Source organism: Oncorhynchus nerka, linkage group LG4, assembly GCF_034236695.1.
Source record: "Oncorhynchus nerka isolate Pitt River linkage group LG4, Oner_Uvic_2.0, whole genome shotgun sequence".
NCBI classification, from domain to species: domain Eukaryota; kingdom Metazoa; phylum Chordata; class Actinopteri; order Salmoniformes; family Salmonidae; genus Oncorhynchus; species Oncorhynchus nerka.
The window spans coordinates 34608620-34623589 of record NC_088399.1 but is presented as its reverse complement, the minus strand read 5'-3'; the positions used below and the strand labels follow the sequence as shown (position 1 = coordinate 34623589).

Sequence of the window (14970 nt, the reverse complement as noted above, 5' to 3'; positions counted from 1 at the left end):
ATTAAGTGTCAAGCGCGGTATTATCTATTGCTGATTGGATTGAATCCCGGCCTGAAACCTGCATCTCAGTGCGAGAGGTGTCACTACAAACCCTGGTTCGATCCCGGGCTGGATCCCGGCCGTGATCGGGAGTTCCAATTGGCCCAGCATTGTTCGGGTTAGGGGAGGCCTTCATTGTAAAATAAGAATTTGTTCTTAATACATTGGCGCTCATACTGTAATAGATGTTGGATATGCGTATGTATTTCTTCTCCAGCTAATTTCTTGGATTAGCAACATGTAACAAAGTGGACATACTGATATGACATACAATTCCCAGCGAATTAAAATTCAGAGACATTATTTATCATTTCACCAGTTGGTTATTTTATTTATTTTCAGCAATAACACCAAATGTATTTCTATTGTCTTTTTCGCTTGCTATCTTGGGAGATGCGTTTGAATTGTAAACAATGAAAATGATCAAATACATTTCAGAAAACTCCTGACAAGCAGTGTATGACCAGGAAAGGGCAGACCGTAGCCACCCTTCCTCATTTCTATAACAATACGTGTCATCTTATAGCTTTGAGTCTCTCATATTTACATAGATACAGCCAGGTTCCAGCTCAACACAAGTGAAACCTCTTGTTTTTTTCTGTTTTTTTTCTTTATTTTCTTAAAGAATTATATGTACATCCTTAACCCCTAGCTGCCTGCTGCCAGGGTACACAGTTAGAATGACTTACTTAATTCATGTATCTATTCTTGATTAATTACTTAAACTGTAAATCAACTTTATAGCAGAATTTTGCAGCACAACTCTTACAAATAAAGTGTATAATACAGAGCTCAAGACATTGTCTTTCGGATAAAAATGGGAAAAAAAAGGAAAATAAACAAAAACATATTGCACTTAAAGCCAGGACAGCGGTGGACCTGGTTTGTGGTTAGGGGAAGGGAGAGCTTTCATCTGAGTGCAATGGGTGAAGCATCCAGCAAGATATCTAAATAAATAGGCAGACCTTTGTACAGGTGAAGCGTTTTTTTTTATTTTTATGTCTATGAAAAGAGCAACCTCCCAACAGTATTGCTCAGTATACTTATGGAGTGCAGGTTTGAACTTAAAACGATAAAAAAAAACAAAAAAACATTTTATGTGTAAAAACAAAAATGAACAATAAAAATCAAGCTTGGAAGCTTCATAGTCAAGTGCCTTAATGTCCTGAGAATGCTGTCTCGTTGAGTCTAGGTGGCGCTACAATGAATTGCTTATCAGAACACAGTCAAGTGTTACTTGTCTTTTTTTCGACGGTCTTTGGAAACAGGCAGCAAGTCTTTTCGAGTTAGAGTGGCACATCTCTGCTTTTGCAGTTTTGGTCCGTTCCGTTGTTGATATTTTTCCATCTTTCTCTCTCTCTTTTCCCTCTGTTTCTCCGTGTCTTTTGCTGTATGATTTGGATGAATGCGACAAGGTGAGACCCTGTGAGAGAATGCTGAACAGAACAGATGCTGACTGTGCTTGAGAGAGTTGTGTTTCACCATGAACAGAAAAAAAAAGATGCAAAACCAGACAAAAAGCGGCTTTTCATCCAGTCATCCAGACATTGATCCAGCTATCACATTTCTCCTTTTTCTCGCAAGCCCGTTTAGAAATGGTCATTGTGAGACATTGAGAATCTAGGACAAAACAAACCTTTGCGTCGTACCAACAGCATTTGAACTGGCTCTAAAGGAGGAGGAGGATGGGGAGGTGTAAAACAAAAAGAAGGAAAATATCAACAAAAACGCCAAAACAGTACCGGACTGTCTTCATGTCTGCGGAGGTTTCAGCACCCCATCCTTTCTACAGTACGTCCGGACAAACCAACATATATCGTTATGAACCACAGACAGTGATCAATTATCAATGAGAGTGATCAGAGAAGCGTCCAGCAGTCACGACTTGACCAGCTGTCCTGACTGGGCTCTCCTCTCCATCCATCCACCATCGGTCCGTCATCATGGTCGTTGTGGAAACAACATCCCCCTCAATGCCACAGCCTAGCTTTCTGTCTCTCTCACACCCAAATTATAGTGGGACAGGAAGATGGCAGAAACAAAACAAAACAGCGAACGTATAAAAAGAACCTGCTTTCAAGTCAATGTTTTCTCTCTTTCGTCGTTGTCTCTCACTTTCTCTCTCGATCTCTGTGTGTTTACGACGATGAGGAGGTGGACGTGGTGCTGGCCTTCTTCTGGTTGACTAAGTCCATGTAGAGTTCTGAGCGGAGGAAGCGGGGGTATGAGTCCTTCTCCATCAGGCCATATATCCTGCGCTGGGCCAGGTCGAAGCAGGAACGTGTCACGTTCTGAAGGTTGTCCTTGGTGTGCTCTCGGGTGTACGAGTCCAAGTTCACCTGAGAAAGGGAACGAGGGAAGAAGGGAAGAAGCAGCAGAGCAGGTTAGTTTCAGTGCTACTGACAACTGGTTCCAGTTGTTGGGGCTGTTTTGTGACTTGAAGTTTCCACCCGGCTCTCCAGGTTTGAAACAAAAAGGGAAAGGGGAAAAGTGAGGGAGTCTATTTGGTGCGTGTCAGGCGGCCAAAGAAAGCCAGTTTGTCTGGAATGATCTCACGTCCTCTCCAGCTCACTCGTTCCCTTGTGGGAGCACCTTCTGACAGGCATTACACATTCATCACCTAACATCTTTAGCAGGGGAACAATGCTGCGGAGGCCGGCCAAAAATCACTGCTTTTTCTATTTACAGCAGGAACAAGTTCATTCATGGCCTAGTTTCTGTCAGGCAGGAGTTAGAAGCGGACATTCGAAAAAGGCTGAATCAAGACAAGTGAGGTTGGTATTAGAGAACACTATCTTAATTGAGGGGCCGCTGACTAAGTCTTTTCCAGTAAGTCAAAGTAAACCATTTGGAAAATGGAAATGGAGAGCTCATTTAGGTATAAACATTGCCTAATGGCTGGAGAGGGTAAATGACAGTTTAATGGTATTTTCCGCCATCCTTTGTGGGTACGGGTCTGTGTTTGTATGGGGATTGCTGCTCACCTCTTTACAAGACTGGATGGCGATGTATTCAGCAAATACTTTCTTGGCTTTGGACGCCATCTTGGATTGCGACTTAATCTTTTTGTAATCCTCGCATGCTAGCCAGAATTCCAGATTCTCTTCGCTGAACTCTGTGCGCAGGAAAGCTCTGAACGCTGCCAGGCCATCTGAAAGGAAGATGAAAGACAGAGGTGTGGGTTAGTGGATGTGACTGGAGAGCAATGGCAACACAGCGGCATCTCTCTCAATGTGGGAGACTACCTAAAATAGCACGGTAGCCAAGTCCATTGAATCACGCTGTTAAAAAGGGGACTACTAAAGCCAGCATGCAGTCACCTCTGAGACACCTATCCAGTCACCTCCCATATGCAAAAATTATCCAGCATCACCCCACTGACCCTACACTATACTCTGTTACTTTTTCCTGTCATCGACACCAGTAATTGGAATGCCTTTTTCAATGTCGTCTCTGAACAAAGAGAAGCCTTTCTTGTTCTTAGGTGGGGTCAGTTTGCTTGTCAATACATTTCTGTTGATTTGGCTATTGAGATTGGTGTTTTTAATTACTTAAGGAAAAGCCATCAGCAGGGTAAGAATGGCAGGAAGCAGATTCCCACCCTGCCTGGTCGCCCACACCTTTCCGTTCACATGAACCCCCTCGGGGAGATAACATTAAACTGAGAGCAAAGGGAGGAAAAGAAAGGGATTCATGTGTTGTCTCACTAAAGTGTTGTTCCGCTAAGAGAGGGAGTTGAATAGGGATTTGAACAACCAACCTCACAGCACTCAGACCCGGGCTATGAATTATGGAAGAATATAAATATAGTAACACTACTCTGAAGCATTCTCTCTCCCTCTATCAGCCACCTAGCCTATAATCTGGTCGCTCTCCCCATACACTAATGCATGGTTCTATTCATCCACTGGGATTAGTGGGAGAGCTGCAGCAGAGTGCCTCAACAGACTGCCCATTCACTGCAGGCGTGCAACAACTCACACACACACTGAATTCACATCACAAAAGCAACAAGCACAAGCAAGGCATGCATGCTTAATGCACGTCAATATGAGCATATTTACAACCCGTACCAGACACCACCCCCCACCCCCCAAAACACATGCACATTGTTCCTTATTCATAATCAATGCAATTGTTCCCCAAGCTTCAGTTCAACTTAAACCAGATACACATTGGACCATATGGCAATCAACCCGGATGGGCATTAGTCATTTCCTTTATCCCCCTGGGTTAGATTGATTAAATGGATGGAGAGAATAAAGAAGGAGAAGAATAAGAAGGAAAGGCAAGCTTACATTTATGGGCCAGCAGCTTGTCCAGAGATTCCCCCCATTTGAGTGCCTCCTCCGGGGTGGGCCTGCAAATGAAAGCGGAGCGGTTCTTTAGCAAGCCCATCTCTGCCAGGTTTCTCATAGTGTGACCCATCCGAAGCTCTGTGCTCCACTGTACTGCACTGGACTGGTAAGGAGCGTCAGTGTGGTCCTTTGGCTAGTCCTCTGTTCAATTACTATTTCTTCTTCTTATTCTCTCTTTCTTTGTTATTCTCTCTTTCACACTCTCTGTCACTCTGGGGCTGTGTGTGAGCGAGCGTGTGTGAGTGGATATGAATGTGTGTGCCTAAAACTGTCTAACTTCCTCCACTAGACTACTCATCTTATACTCCCTCTCACTGCAGCTCGGGAGGCAGGGAGGGGAGGGACTAAGCCGGCCAATGGGGAGAGGGTTTGAACCTGAGGGTCCACCCCCTAGCTTTTATGCCCGCCCCTTGCTTCCCTCATTCCTCTGCTCTCTGATAGAGGATCAACTTATTTTCCTTCAACACATCTGCAGCCTTATTGACATGGCAACAGAGGAATATAGGACCCCACCATTTGAATCCATTCTAATAACACTACATGCAGAGACACTACTGGTTCTTTGTTACCATTTTCTACCTTATTTACATTTTTTTTTACATCAGTTACTGTTGCAACTGGCTCCGTGAATAAATTCTCTCTCTCTCTCTCTGTGGACAAAACATGTATGTCTCTCTCTACAACATTGCATGATACAGTATAATGTACGACTGACTACTTTCACATACGCAAAACAAATGGACCTCCTGCTCGCTCTGTTACGGTTGCTGGCCGATATTTATTACATGATGCACGCTTGAATTTAAATAGCAGTTGAGTAGATGCAGCTTGTGTTCAAGCGAGCATACTCTAAAGACGCAATGGCAGACTATACATTAGACATACACTAGCCATTGTACGGGACCAGGATCCGTTTTGTCAATCAAACTAGCCAAATAGCTACAGTATAAATACAGTATAGAAATATATATGTAACCATGGATATTGACTGGACCTATCGCTCTGTTACAAGAGTTCACCCATCACAATGTTGCAACTCAAAATCAACCACCAGACCACATACATGAAATCTAATACAGATACACTCTCTGAAACATTCTCTATTTAAACAGGTAGAAATAGGAACATAAAATAACTATATGGCTGCCTTTACCAAAGCCATAACATCTACCTAACCTGTAACGGCAATCACATCCGTCTTAGCTTACGGATCAACCAGAGATGGTTCAACACATTGAGACGTAATTAATCAGTTATCACTCCTCCTTTCTTCCCTCCTTAATTTCTGTCTTTCTCTCAGTGGCTTTACAAGCGCTTCTTCACAGTGCCAAATAGTCTGTCTCTCTGAGCCAAGTCATCACCAGCTGGGGTGGGACCCAGAATGCGGGCATGTGACAAACACACACGACAAACACACTGACAAACACACATAGCTACACACAAAAAAAACTCACTTTACTGACTTCAAGGACTTGTCGAATTTTCCAGCTGGGTTGCTTCCGGGAGACTCATTCCTCCTCCTCAGGAAAGCAAGCCGGTTCTTCATGTCTTTGGCCCTGAGTATGGGAAGGACAGAGAGAAAGAAAGAAAGAAAGAAAGAAAGAAAGAAAGAAAGAAAGAAAGAAAGAAAGAAAGAAAGAAAGAAAGAAAGAAAGAAAGAAATGGAGAGAGAAAAACAGAGAAAAATGAAGAAAGGGATGTGGAGAGACCAAGTGGGAAGAAGGGGGTTGAGTCTTCCAGAAATTAAAAACAAAACAATGAAATCCAAGTCATGGTAAACACAGCTCAAGTTTAAAGACAAACTCCAGCGGTTCAGATCAGTTCCATATGCTCAAAATCAGAAGAAGGAAAAAGTGCCAGGGCTGTATACATTTCAGACTTCAGCAGGATATTCAAGTGCAGTAGAGTAGAGTGGTGTCCAGTGGAAGTTACAGCACAGTGACAGCTAGTATCTCTCCCTCTCCGTTGTCAATGTCTTCTTTCAATATATCTCTCCTCTAGTTCTATCCCTGGCAGGTCCTTGTGCAGGGAGTGAGTGAATCTGGCAGTGAAGGAGGAGAGACTCACTCCTCTGAGCGATCACACCATTCTCCAGGTGCCGAAAGGGACCCTGAGAGGGAGATAACCCAGGGCCGGGGCCCTCGGGACGGGACACGGTGCACAGCTGCACCCCCTCCACCTCCATCACCCAAACTATACCCCCCACCATCAACAACACCCTGCATCTCCCTTTCCCATCACCATCTCCCCAGAGACCCTAGTCTTCCATGCTTTCCAACAATCCCTGGCTGGCTCTTGGCTCCTCCCTCTGACCTCACATGCTTCCTCAAAGGGACACGACCCCACACGATTCCCATTTCCTGGTTGATTTCCACTGTGTATTAGCTATTAGCTCACGCGCGAACACGCCGCTGTCCTAGTCACTGTCAGCTGGCCTTATGCCACCAAGAGCCCCAGTGAGACCACCAAACCCAAAAAAGCATTTAATTTTTGGAGCCTGAAAACGCACACACATTCAGTATAAATGCTAACACACACACATTTAAACACACACATGCATACTGTACCCATGTACACCCTCACCCTCACCCTCTCTCTGCCAGTATCCAAAGGCCCTCTCCATGCACCTGATCATGTGGGTTTTCCAGCCATAAAAAATAAAGAAATAAAAAATATGTCCTCAAGCTGAGGCTGATTAGAGTGTTATTGTCTCCTCGTGGCGAAGCTTCTGGAAGTGGCTCTGAAGGCATTCTAGACAGAACTTCTTCTCCCCTCTCCTATCTCTTCAGCAGGATGGGAGAGAGAGAGAGAGAGAGGGGACCATGTGCAACCCCCTCCATCGCGTCCCCCTGTCACCGGATGTCTCTGCATTCCTCACTGAGCGAGATCAGGAAATTGATTGTAAAAATAAAAAAAGGCAGACCTCAAGGAATGTGAACAATCTTTTTCTAAAATCCTGTTGCTGATTAGTGTGTATTTTTTTAGGGCTATCTGGGTGACAGGCTTAGCAGCCATTGTGATTCATCTAAAAACAGAAGGTGATCTTTAACAATGCACCATAAAAGGTTATAGGTGTTGCAATGGGCATGATTTTAATATTCCAGAGTAGGGCTGCATGAAACCATGCTCTATCCAGATGATGGTAGCTCTAGTGTGAAGTCAAATTGGGTTGTTTGATGTGGTGAAAAACATTCAACTCTACCTCTGGCCCAGTTTTTCTCTCGACAACCCAGTCACCAGTCTGAGGTCAGCACACTACCTCAAATAAAAAGCTGTTTTAGAAAGGCAGAAAATCATCATAGAGAAGTGGAATGTATTTGATTGCTCTGTTTTTAGTGTCCATCGCCATTTGGCTTATAACTATGTGAGGTTAAAGCCGAATAGGGGTGCCATGCCAACATATGTGAGAAAAGGGACTTGTTTTTTAGGAGCGCTGGCAAATATTTGCAAGCCTAATGATGCCATTTATTATGCATGTCTGGTTTCAATACAACTTGAGTGAACTACGCTGGGCCAGGCTGGGTGGAAATCTATGACAGGGCTGTGAACACTGGTCAGTGAGAACTGGGAGAGGGATCTGAATTCACAACTCTACATTGCCACTTTCTGGCTGGATTAGTGTACTACAGAGATATGGCCCTCCATTCTCAACATGTTAATGTACTGTGGCAGAATAATTACCAATAACATTCAATTGTTTGGTTTTAAAAGATGATGACAGTAAAAATCCCCTTCTGATTTACAAATCTTACAATTCTTGGGAGGAATAAACTACACTATAGTGATGAAAACTACAGTAAAATTTCATTTTGCTTAACAGACCATCCTACAATCCATTCAAACCATCTCAATATTTCAGTAGTTGAATAGCCTACTTGTTTGTGTAAATACCATTCTATAATCCTATGCCATGAGTCTATACGTGTTATTGAGAGTCAAGCACATGTGAGGCTGCTGAAACGTGACTTAGGCTGAGGCAGTGATAAGGAGGTTACACACATGGCAGCTCTCTGGCCACGGCCATCAATCACATTGCTTCTGTGATTATTAGCTCATACACTGGGCCTGAGGGGCTGAGGGCTACAGCAAAGGCCAGTATCAGAGTCCCCATTCGGCACAGGGAAGACAACACAGCCACACATCCACACAGCCACAAAGGGCAGGCAGGGGACACATTCTACACAGCTCAGTTAGCTTGTTCAACACACGGCTGGGTGTCGTCAGGCCCCCTGCCCCCAGGCTAGCTACTCCAAGAAAACAAACAACCTGCTGGGAGAACAACTAGTACTGCAAAGAGGTGAAGGGGCAAGAGGGGATCGAGGAAATGTGAGAAGAGACAGAGAGAGAGAGAGCGAGAGAGAGAGAGAGAGAGCGAGAGAGAGAGAGAGAGAGAGAGAGAGAGAGAGAGAGAGAGAGAGAGAGAGACAGAGAGACAGAGAGACAGAGAGACAGAAAGACAGAGAGACAGAGAGACAGAGAGGCCCAGCATTGTCTGCTCTCCTTGTCTCATCTCTTTGTCTCCTGCATTTAACCCTCAAACCCTCTCCCACCACTCCTAACTCTGCATAACATACCCCGGCTACAGAGCTAATCGCCCACCCACCAGCGGCAGTGGAAGACGTTATGTGTGTTCCTCTCTTCATTAAACATAGCCCTAACCCTGACAGGGCAATCTGCTTCAAAAATGGCAACATCCTTCTACGGGAGATGCTCTCTAATCCCATCCATCCAGAAAAGACTTCTGTTACCTCCCATGTTCCCTATCTGCCAGGCAGAGATGTGTGTGTGTTCGTACTTGTGTCCGTGTAGAGGGGGCTGGAGGGTCTTTGGCGCTGCAATTATCTCAGGTCTTCGTGTTATTCCCACTTCTCCTGGCTCACATTAGAGACAGTAATAGCCTCTCTCCAAGCTAATACTGGTAACGTGAAACTGGGCCACGGTCCCAGGGATCTCTAGCTAGCAAGGCACTAAGAACTCAAGGGGAGAGCTGGAGCACTGGGGAGGTGCAGAGAGACACACTGCAAATGTACTGTAGATGTGCTAGAGTGTGACTGTCTGACTGACTGACTGACTGACTAACAACCACGGGGGCTACAGGGGGGGCATGTCAACACCAACAGTAGATCACATTGCGAGATAAAGAACTGCATTGATGTACTAGAAATGTGCAACAACAAAGTAATAACATAGTATAGTACCCATGTGTAAAGTACTTAAGTACTACTGAAGTGTTTGGGGGTACCTGTACTTTACAATTTAAAGAATTGACAACTTTTACTTTTCACTAGATTCCTAAAGAAAATAACAAACGTTTTACTCCATACACTTTCCTTAGCACCCAAAAGTACTCATTACAGGACAGGACAGGACAGGAAAATGGTCCAGTTCACGCACTTATCAAGAGAACATCCCTGGTCATCCATACTGCCTCTGGCGGACAAACTAAACACACATGCTTCATTTGTAAATTATGTCTGCGTGTTGGAGTGTGTCCCTGGCTATCCGTAAATAAATAAAAACAAGAAAAGGGTGCCGTCTGGTTTGATTAAAATAAGGAATTTGAAATGATTTGTATTTTTACTTTTGATACAGGATTAGACATTTTTTTTTCAATTTTCTCCTAAAATGACATTACCCAAATCTAACTGCCTGTACCTCAGGACCTGAAGCAAGGATATGCTTATTCTTGGTACCATTTGAAAGGAAACAACTTTAAGTTTATGGAAATGTGAAAGGAATGTAGTAGAATATAACACAATAGATCTGGTAAAATATAATACAAAGAAAAAAACAACGGTTATTTTGTATTGTTTTGTACCATCATCTTTGAAATGCAAGAGAAAGGCCATAATGTATTTTTCCAGCCCAGGTGCAATTTAGATGTTGGCCACTAGATGCCATCAGTGCATGTGCACAGTTTTAGACTGATCCAATGAATCATTGCATTTCTGTTCAAAATGTTGTATCAAGACTGCCCAAATGTGCCTAATTTGTTTATTAATAACTTTCATGTTCAAAATTGTGCACTCTCCTCAAACAATAGCATGGTATTCTTTCACTATAATAACGACAGTAAATTGGACAGCGAAGTTAGATTAAGAAAGAATTTAAGCTTTCTACCAATATCAGATATGTCTATGTCCTGGAATATATTGTTGTTACTTACAACCTCATGCTAATCGCCTTAGCCTACGTTTGCTCAACCGTCCCGTGGACGGGACACCGATCCCGTTGAATTAGATTTACAATTTGATACTTAAAGCTGCAATATGTAACTTTTTGGGCTACGGACCAAATTCACATAGAAATATCAGTTATCGGTCTGTCATTCTCAGTGAAAGCAAGTCTAAGAAGCAGTATGTGCGCTATTTCTATGCTCCACATTCTTAAATTTAATTTTTGCATATTTTACTTCTGGTTTTGTACACCAGCTTCAAACAATATTTTTGGTAATTGAAAATACATTTCACAGCGGTTAGGATGGCACAACAAAGCATTTTAGCAATGAGGAAATGGCGAAGTGATTTCTGCAAAGTGCACAATTAAATATATATTAAACCAAATACTTTAAGACTTTTACTCATAATAATATTTTACTGGGTGACTTTCACCAATGTATACTACAGAGTTATACATATATAGGAGCATGAAAGAGGAACATTTCATATTACTGTCAAGTCCCACTATAGAATCAAAGAAAACGCCTGCCTATCAGCACCCATTGCCTGGTGCCTACAGTCAGTCCTGCTCTGACCTACTGTACTAGATGTTTCCACCATGTCAGTTCATCAGGGTTGTTAAAACACAGCTGCTGTTGCTTTGAAGTGGATCCCTTATACATCCCACCTTCCTGTTCCACCCGGTGGCTCTGTTTCCCACGGTGTACTGGATCCCCTCTCCACACCTCCAGGCAGCCCCATCCACTACAGCCAGGGGAAGGCGTAGAGGATAAAGGGATAGGAGGTAACCTTTGGGCTTGTTTTGGCCCCGTCTGCCACTCTGGCTGTTTGCAGTAGATTATGTGCCTGGCCCTGCACCGTGTACACAGAACACACACATACCTCGCCTCTGTGTGTCTGTGTGTTTGTTTCAAGTTTTAATGTCACATGCACAAGTACAGTGATATGTCTTTCTTGCAAGCTCTAACCCCAACAATACAGTAATCAATAGCAAAGTCATACTAAAAATAACAAGTTGTGTGTGTGTGTGTGTGTGTGTGTGTGTGTGTGTGTGTGTGTGTGTGCATGTGCACGTCTGCATAACATGGCATAGCTGCACATGTCCCTGTTATTCCCCACTATGAGGACAACAACAACAACAACACCATGGAGATATCATGGAGCAAGGGACAGTAGGGTCCTCACATTCTTTTACCACAGAGTAAATAAGAATGTGGGTTTCCAGAGTCGTTCTATGGCATAGAGATAGACTGTTTAAAAACAGAGCAGGCAAACACACTGGGACAGAAATGTGCTTTTGCACGAGCTCCTGAGAGCATCTGAATTCTGTCTGGAAATATAGTAGTACATTATTTTCTAACCAAGGCAAATGCTGAACATAGAAATTTTCCTACAGTGTTCAGTATATATAAGTCAACACTGCAAGGACCCGTCCCCTCTTAACTGAGCCATCTGCCAAATGTAAATCTAAATTATCAACATTACCCACCTAACAAACCACAGAGACCACATAAGAAATCCAGGCCAATTATTAAAAGACAAGGCCAATCTTTAGCTACAAGTTGAAGTCTCCTCAAAATAGTTTTAATCACACGGGAGTCCTCTCACCCAGCGACTGGCAAATGAGATTCAGAAGAGAGGTCAGCTGGCCTCCTAACAGCTTTTCAGTAGTACCCCACAGAGCCTAAAACATCATCACCCTCCTTCTCTCCCTCCCTCTCCCTATTCCTTCCTAATGCAGCAGAGAGCACACAGAGCATACTACCCATGGGTTCCAACTTCTTACCTTTCCAGGTACTTCTCCGAGAAGTCAACCATAGCGGGGAACATGGGCACAAGTCTTTAGGGTCCTGTGTGTAGTCCTGTGTGTATAGTGTGTGTGTCAGAGCGTCAGAGCGCTGTGCTCGGGGCAGGGGTAATTCAGTTGTCACATTCCTCTAACCCGGAGAGGCTCTGCTGTAGCTTTATATAGTCCAGGGGCCAGGGGAGGCGGGCTCAAGGCTCACCCAATCACAAGGTGCTATTCTGAGAGGATGGTGCTGCATTCTATCTAAGCCCGAACAAGCCTGGGTTTTATGGGGTAGGAAATGCTTTCATTTTCACAAATATATAATCACTTAATAGCTACTACTGTTACAACTACACCTGTTACTGCTATTACCTCTGCAACAGCAATTAGTAAACCCTCTAATGCTAGACTATTACGAATGCTGCAACAACTAATATTGACCTTGTAGAACTCGCTATTACTACTACTACAGCAATATGACATCCATCTTCACTATCATTAGTAGACATAACTAGAGATGACTCAAAAATCGAAAATCCATTTCCACCATTTTATTTTTGTTCCTGTCATGTAGCACAACAACAGGTGGATATTATACTAGCACATCTGGTGTAATGTTATCCTTTCATCTGGTGTGTGTGTGTGTGTGTGTGTAAGTGTGTGAAAGTGCGCGCGTGTGTGTGTGTGTGTGTGTATGGAGTGGAGAAGAATGAGAGAAAGAGGGAGAGGGGGCTAGGTGAGGAGATAGTGGCCTGTTTAGTAGCCTGCCTGGATAAAGGCCATACCTACTCAGCATTAAACTCAGGTTCCCTCTTACAAACTTTGTCTAGAATTCAATCAAATATGCTCTTCAAAAACCTACACATTCTGCTTCCTGAGGCTCCTAACGTTTCAGCTACAACAGATTCTCGCTATAGGCCATCCAAAAACCAGGTGTCACCACTCTGTGTCTGCATAAACTTAACACAGGCACAGTATGACTGATAACTCCTGCTCCCTCCCCACTTATAATCCCCTACTGGCCAGTATCTAGCACTGTCAACCGGTGTGAGCTACAACAACCACACTAAGGCTATGCCACAGTCACCAGTTAGCCCTTACCCAGCACCCTTCATTAATACTTATTAGCCAATTAACAGTCCAAGCTTAATGTCCATTATAGTCTTGAATAGCAGAGTATTAAATACCCGTAAACATTGTTGCAATTGTTTTCCATTCCACAAAGAGTTATAAAGGTTAGGAATAAAGGTTTATTCCAACTCAGGATTCTGAACGTGAGATACGAATGCACAACTCAAACATGTCCAGCAACATCAATGCACGATTTATGCAAAACATCAAGTAGCACTCACATTGAGCCCATATTGCATAGTTTTCCTAAAAACAATCTCATGTGTTGATTTTCTCCCTACGTACATAAGTGGAAATGTGTGTTAAACATTGGGCTTTAAGGGTTTACTACAGACCTTACGTAAACTACGCATATCACAAAATGGGCGGCTCCTTGTAGAACATAGTCCTGCTTACATGGCAGGTGTTGCTATATCAACAGACTTTTGCACAGATTCAAATATGTGACTCTAGGGAGAGTTCATTACGCTGTTTTGGGGGCAGTATTGTGTAGGCAATGAAGCTGTTGCTTGGAAAAAAGTATGTGAACCCTTTAGAATTACCTGGACATCTGCATCAATTGGTCTTAAAATGCTCTCTGGTCTTCATCTAACTCACTAAAATAGACAAACACAGTCTGCTTAAACGAATAGCACACAAACAATTATAATTGTCCATGTCTCAATTGAACACACCGTGTAAACATAAACAGTGCAGGTTGGGAAAGTATGTGAACCCTTGGATTTAATAACAGGTTGACCCTCCTTTGGCAGCAATAAATTCAACCAAACGTTTCCTGTAGTTGAGGATCAGATCTGCACAACGGTCAGGAGGAATTTTGAACCATTTCTCTTTACAAACTGTTTCACTTCCACAATATTCTTGGGATGTCTGGTGTGAATGTCTCTCTTGAGGTCATGCCACAGCCTCTCAATCGGGTTGAGGTCAGGACTGACTGGGCCACTCCAGAAGGTGGAGTCCAGAAGGTGTTCAAGCCATTCTGTTGTTGATTTATGTCTGTCTTTTGGGCTGTTGTCCTGTTGCAACACCTAACTTCTGTTGAGTTTCAAATGGTGGACAGATAGCCTTACATCTTCCTGCAAAATGTCCTGATGAACTTGGGAATTCATTTTTCCGGCGATGATAGCAAGTTGTCCAGGCCCTGAGGCAACAAAGCAGCCCCAAACCATGATGCTCCCTCCACCATAGTTTACAGTTTGGTTGAGGTTTTGATGTTGGTGTGCTGTGCTGTGCCTGTTCCTTCCAAACAACTCAACTGTAGTTTCATCTGTCCACACAATATTTGGCCAGTAGCGCTGTGGAACATCCAGGTGCTCTTTTGCAAACTTCAGATGTACAGCAATGTTTTTTTTTGACAGCAGTTGCTTCTTCCGTGGTGTCGTCCCGTGAACACTTTTCTTGTTTAGTGTTTTACGTATTGTAGACTCTCTTTTCTTTGAGGCATGGTTCTTCTCAGGCAATGCTTCTTGTGAAT

At 43.4% G+C, this 14970-nt stretch overlaps 1 protein-coding gene across 1 annotated transcript in view; it reads right to left on the bottom strand.

Annotated features, from left to right (window-relative positions):
• Positions 1 to 339: 339 nt before the first annotated feature.
• The window catches only part of LOC115122923 (regulator of G-protein signaling 3-like), a 166094-nt gene continuing 151463 nt past the window's right edge, over positions 340 to 14970 (bottom strand). Inside the window, exons 13-16 of the mRNA XM_029652210.2 lie at positions 5852 to 5953; positions 4338 to 4399; positions 3024 to 3190; positions 340 to 2378 (exon numbers count right to left, since the gene is read on the bottom strand). Coding sequence (XP_029508070.1) covers positions 2178 to 2378; positions 3024 to 3190; positions 4338 to 4399; positions 5852 to 5953 — 532 coding nt within the window. The 3' untranslated portion in view covers positions 340 to 2177. The remainder of the gene's footprint in view (positions 2379 to 3023; positions 3191 to 4337; positions 4400 to 5851; positions 5954 to 14970) is intronic.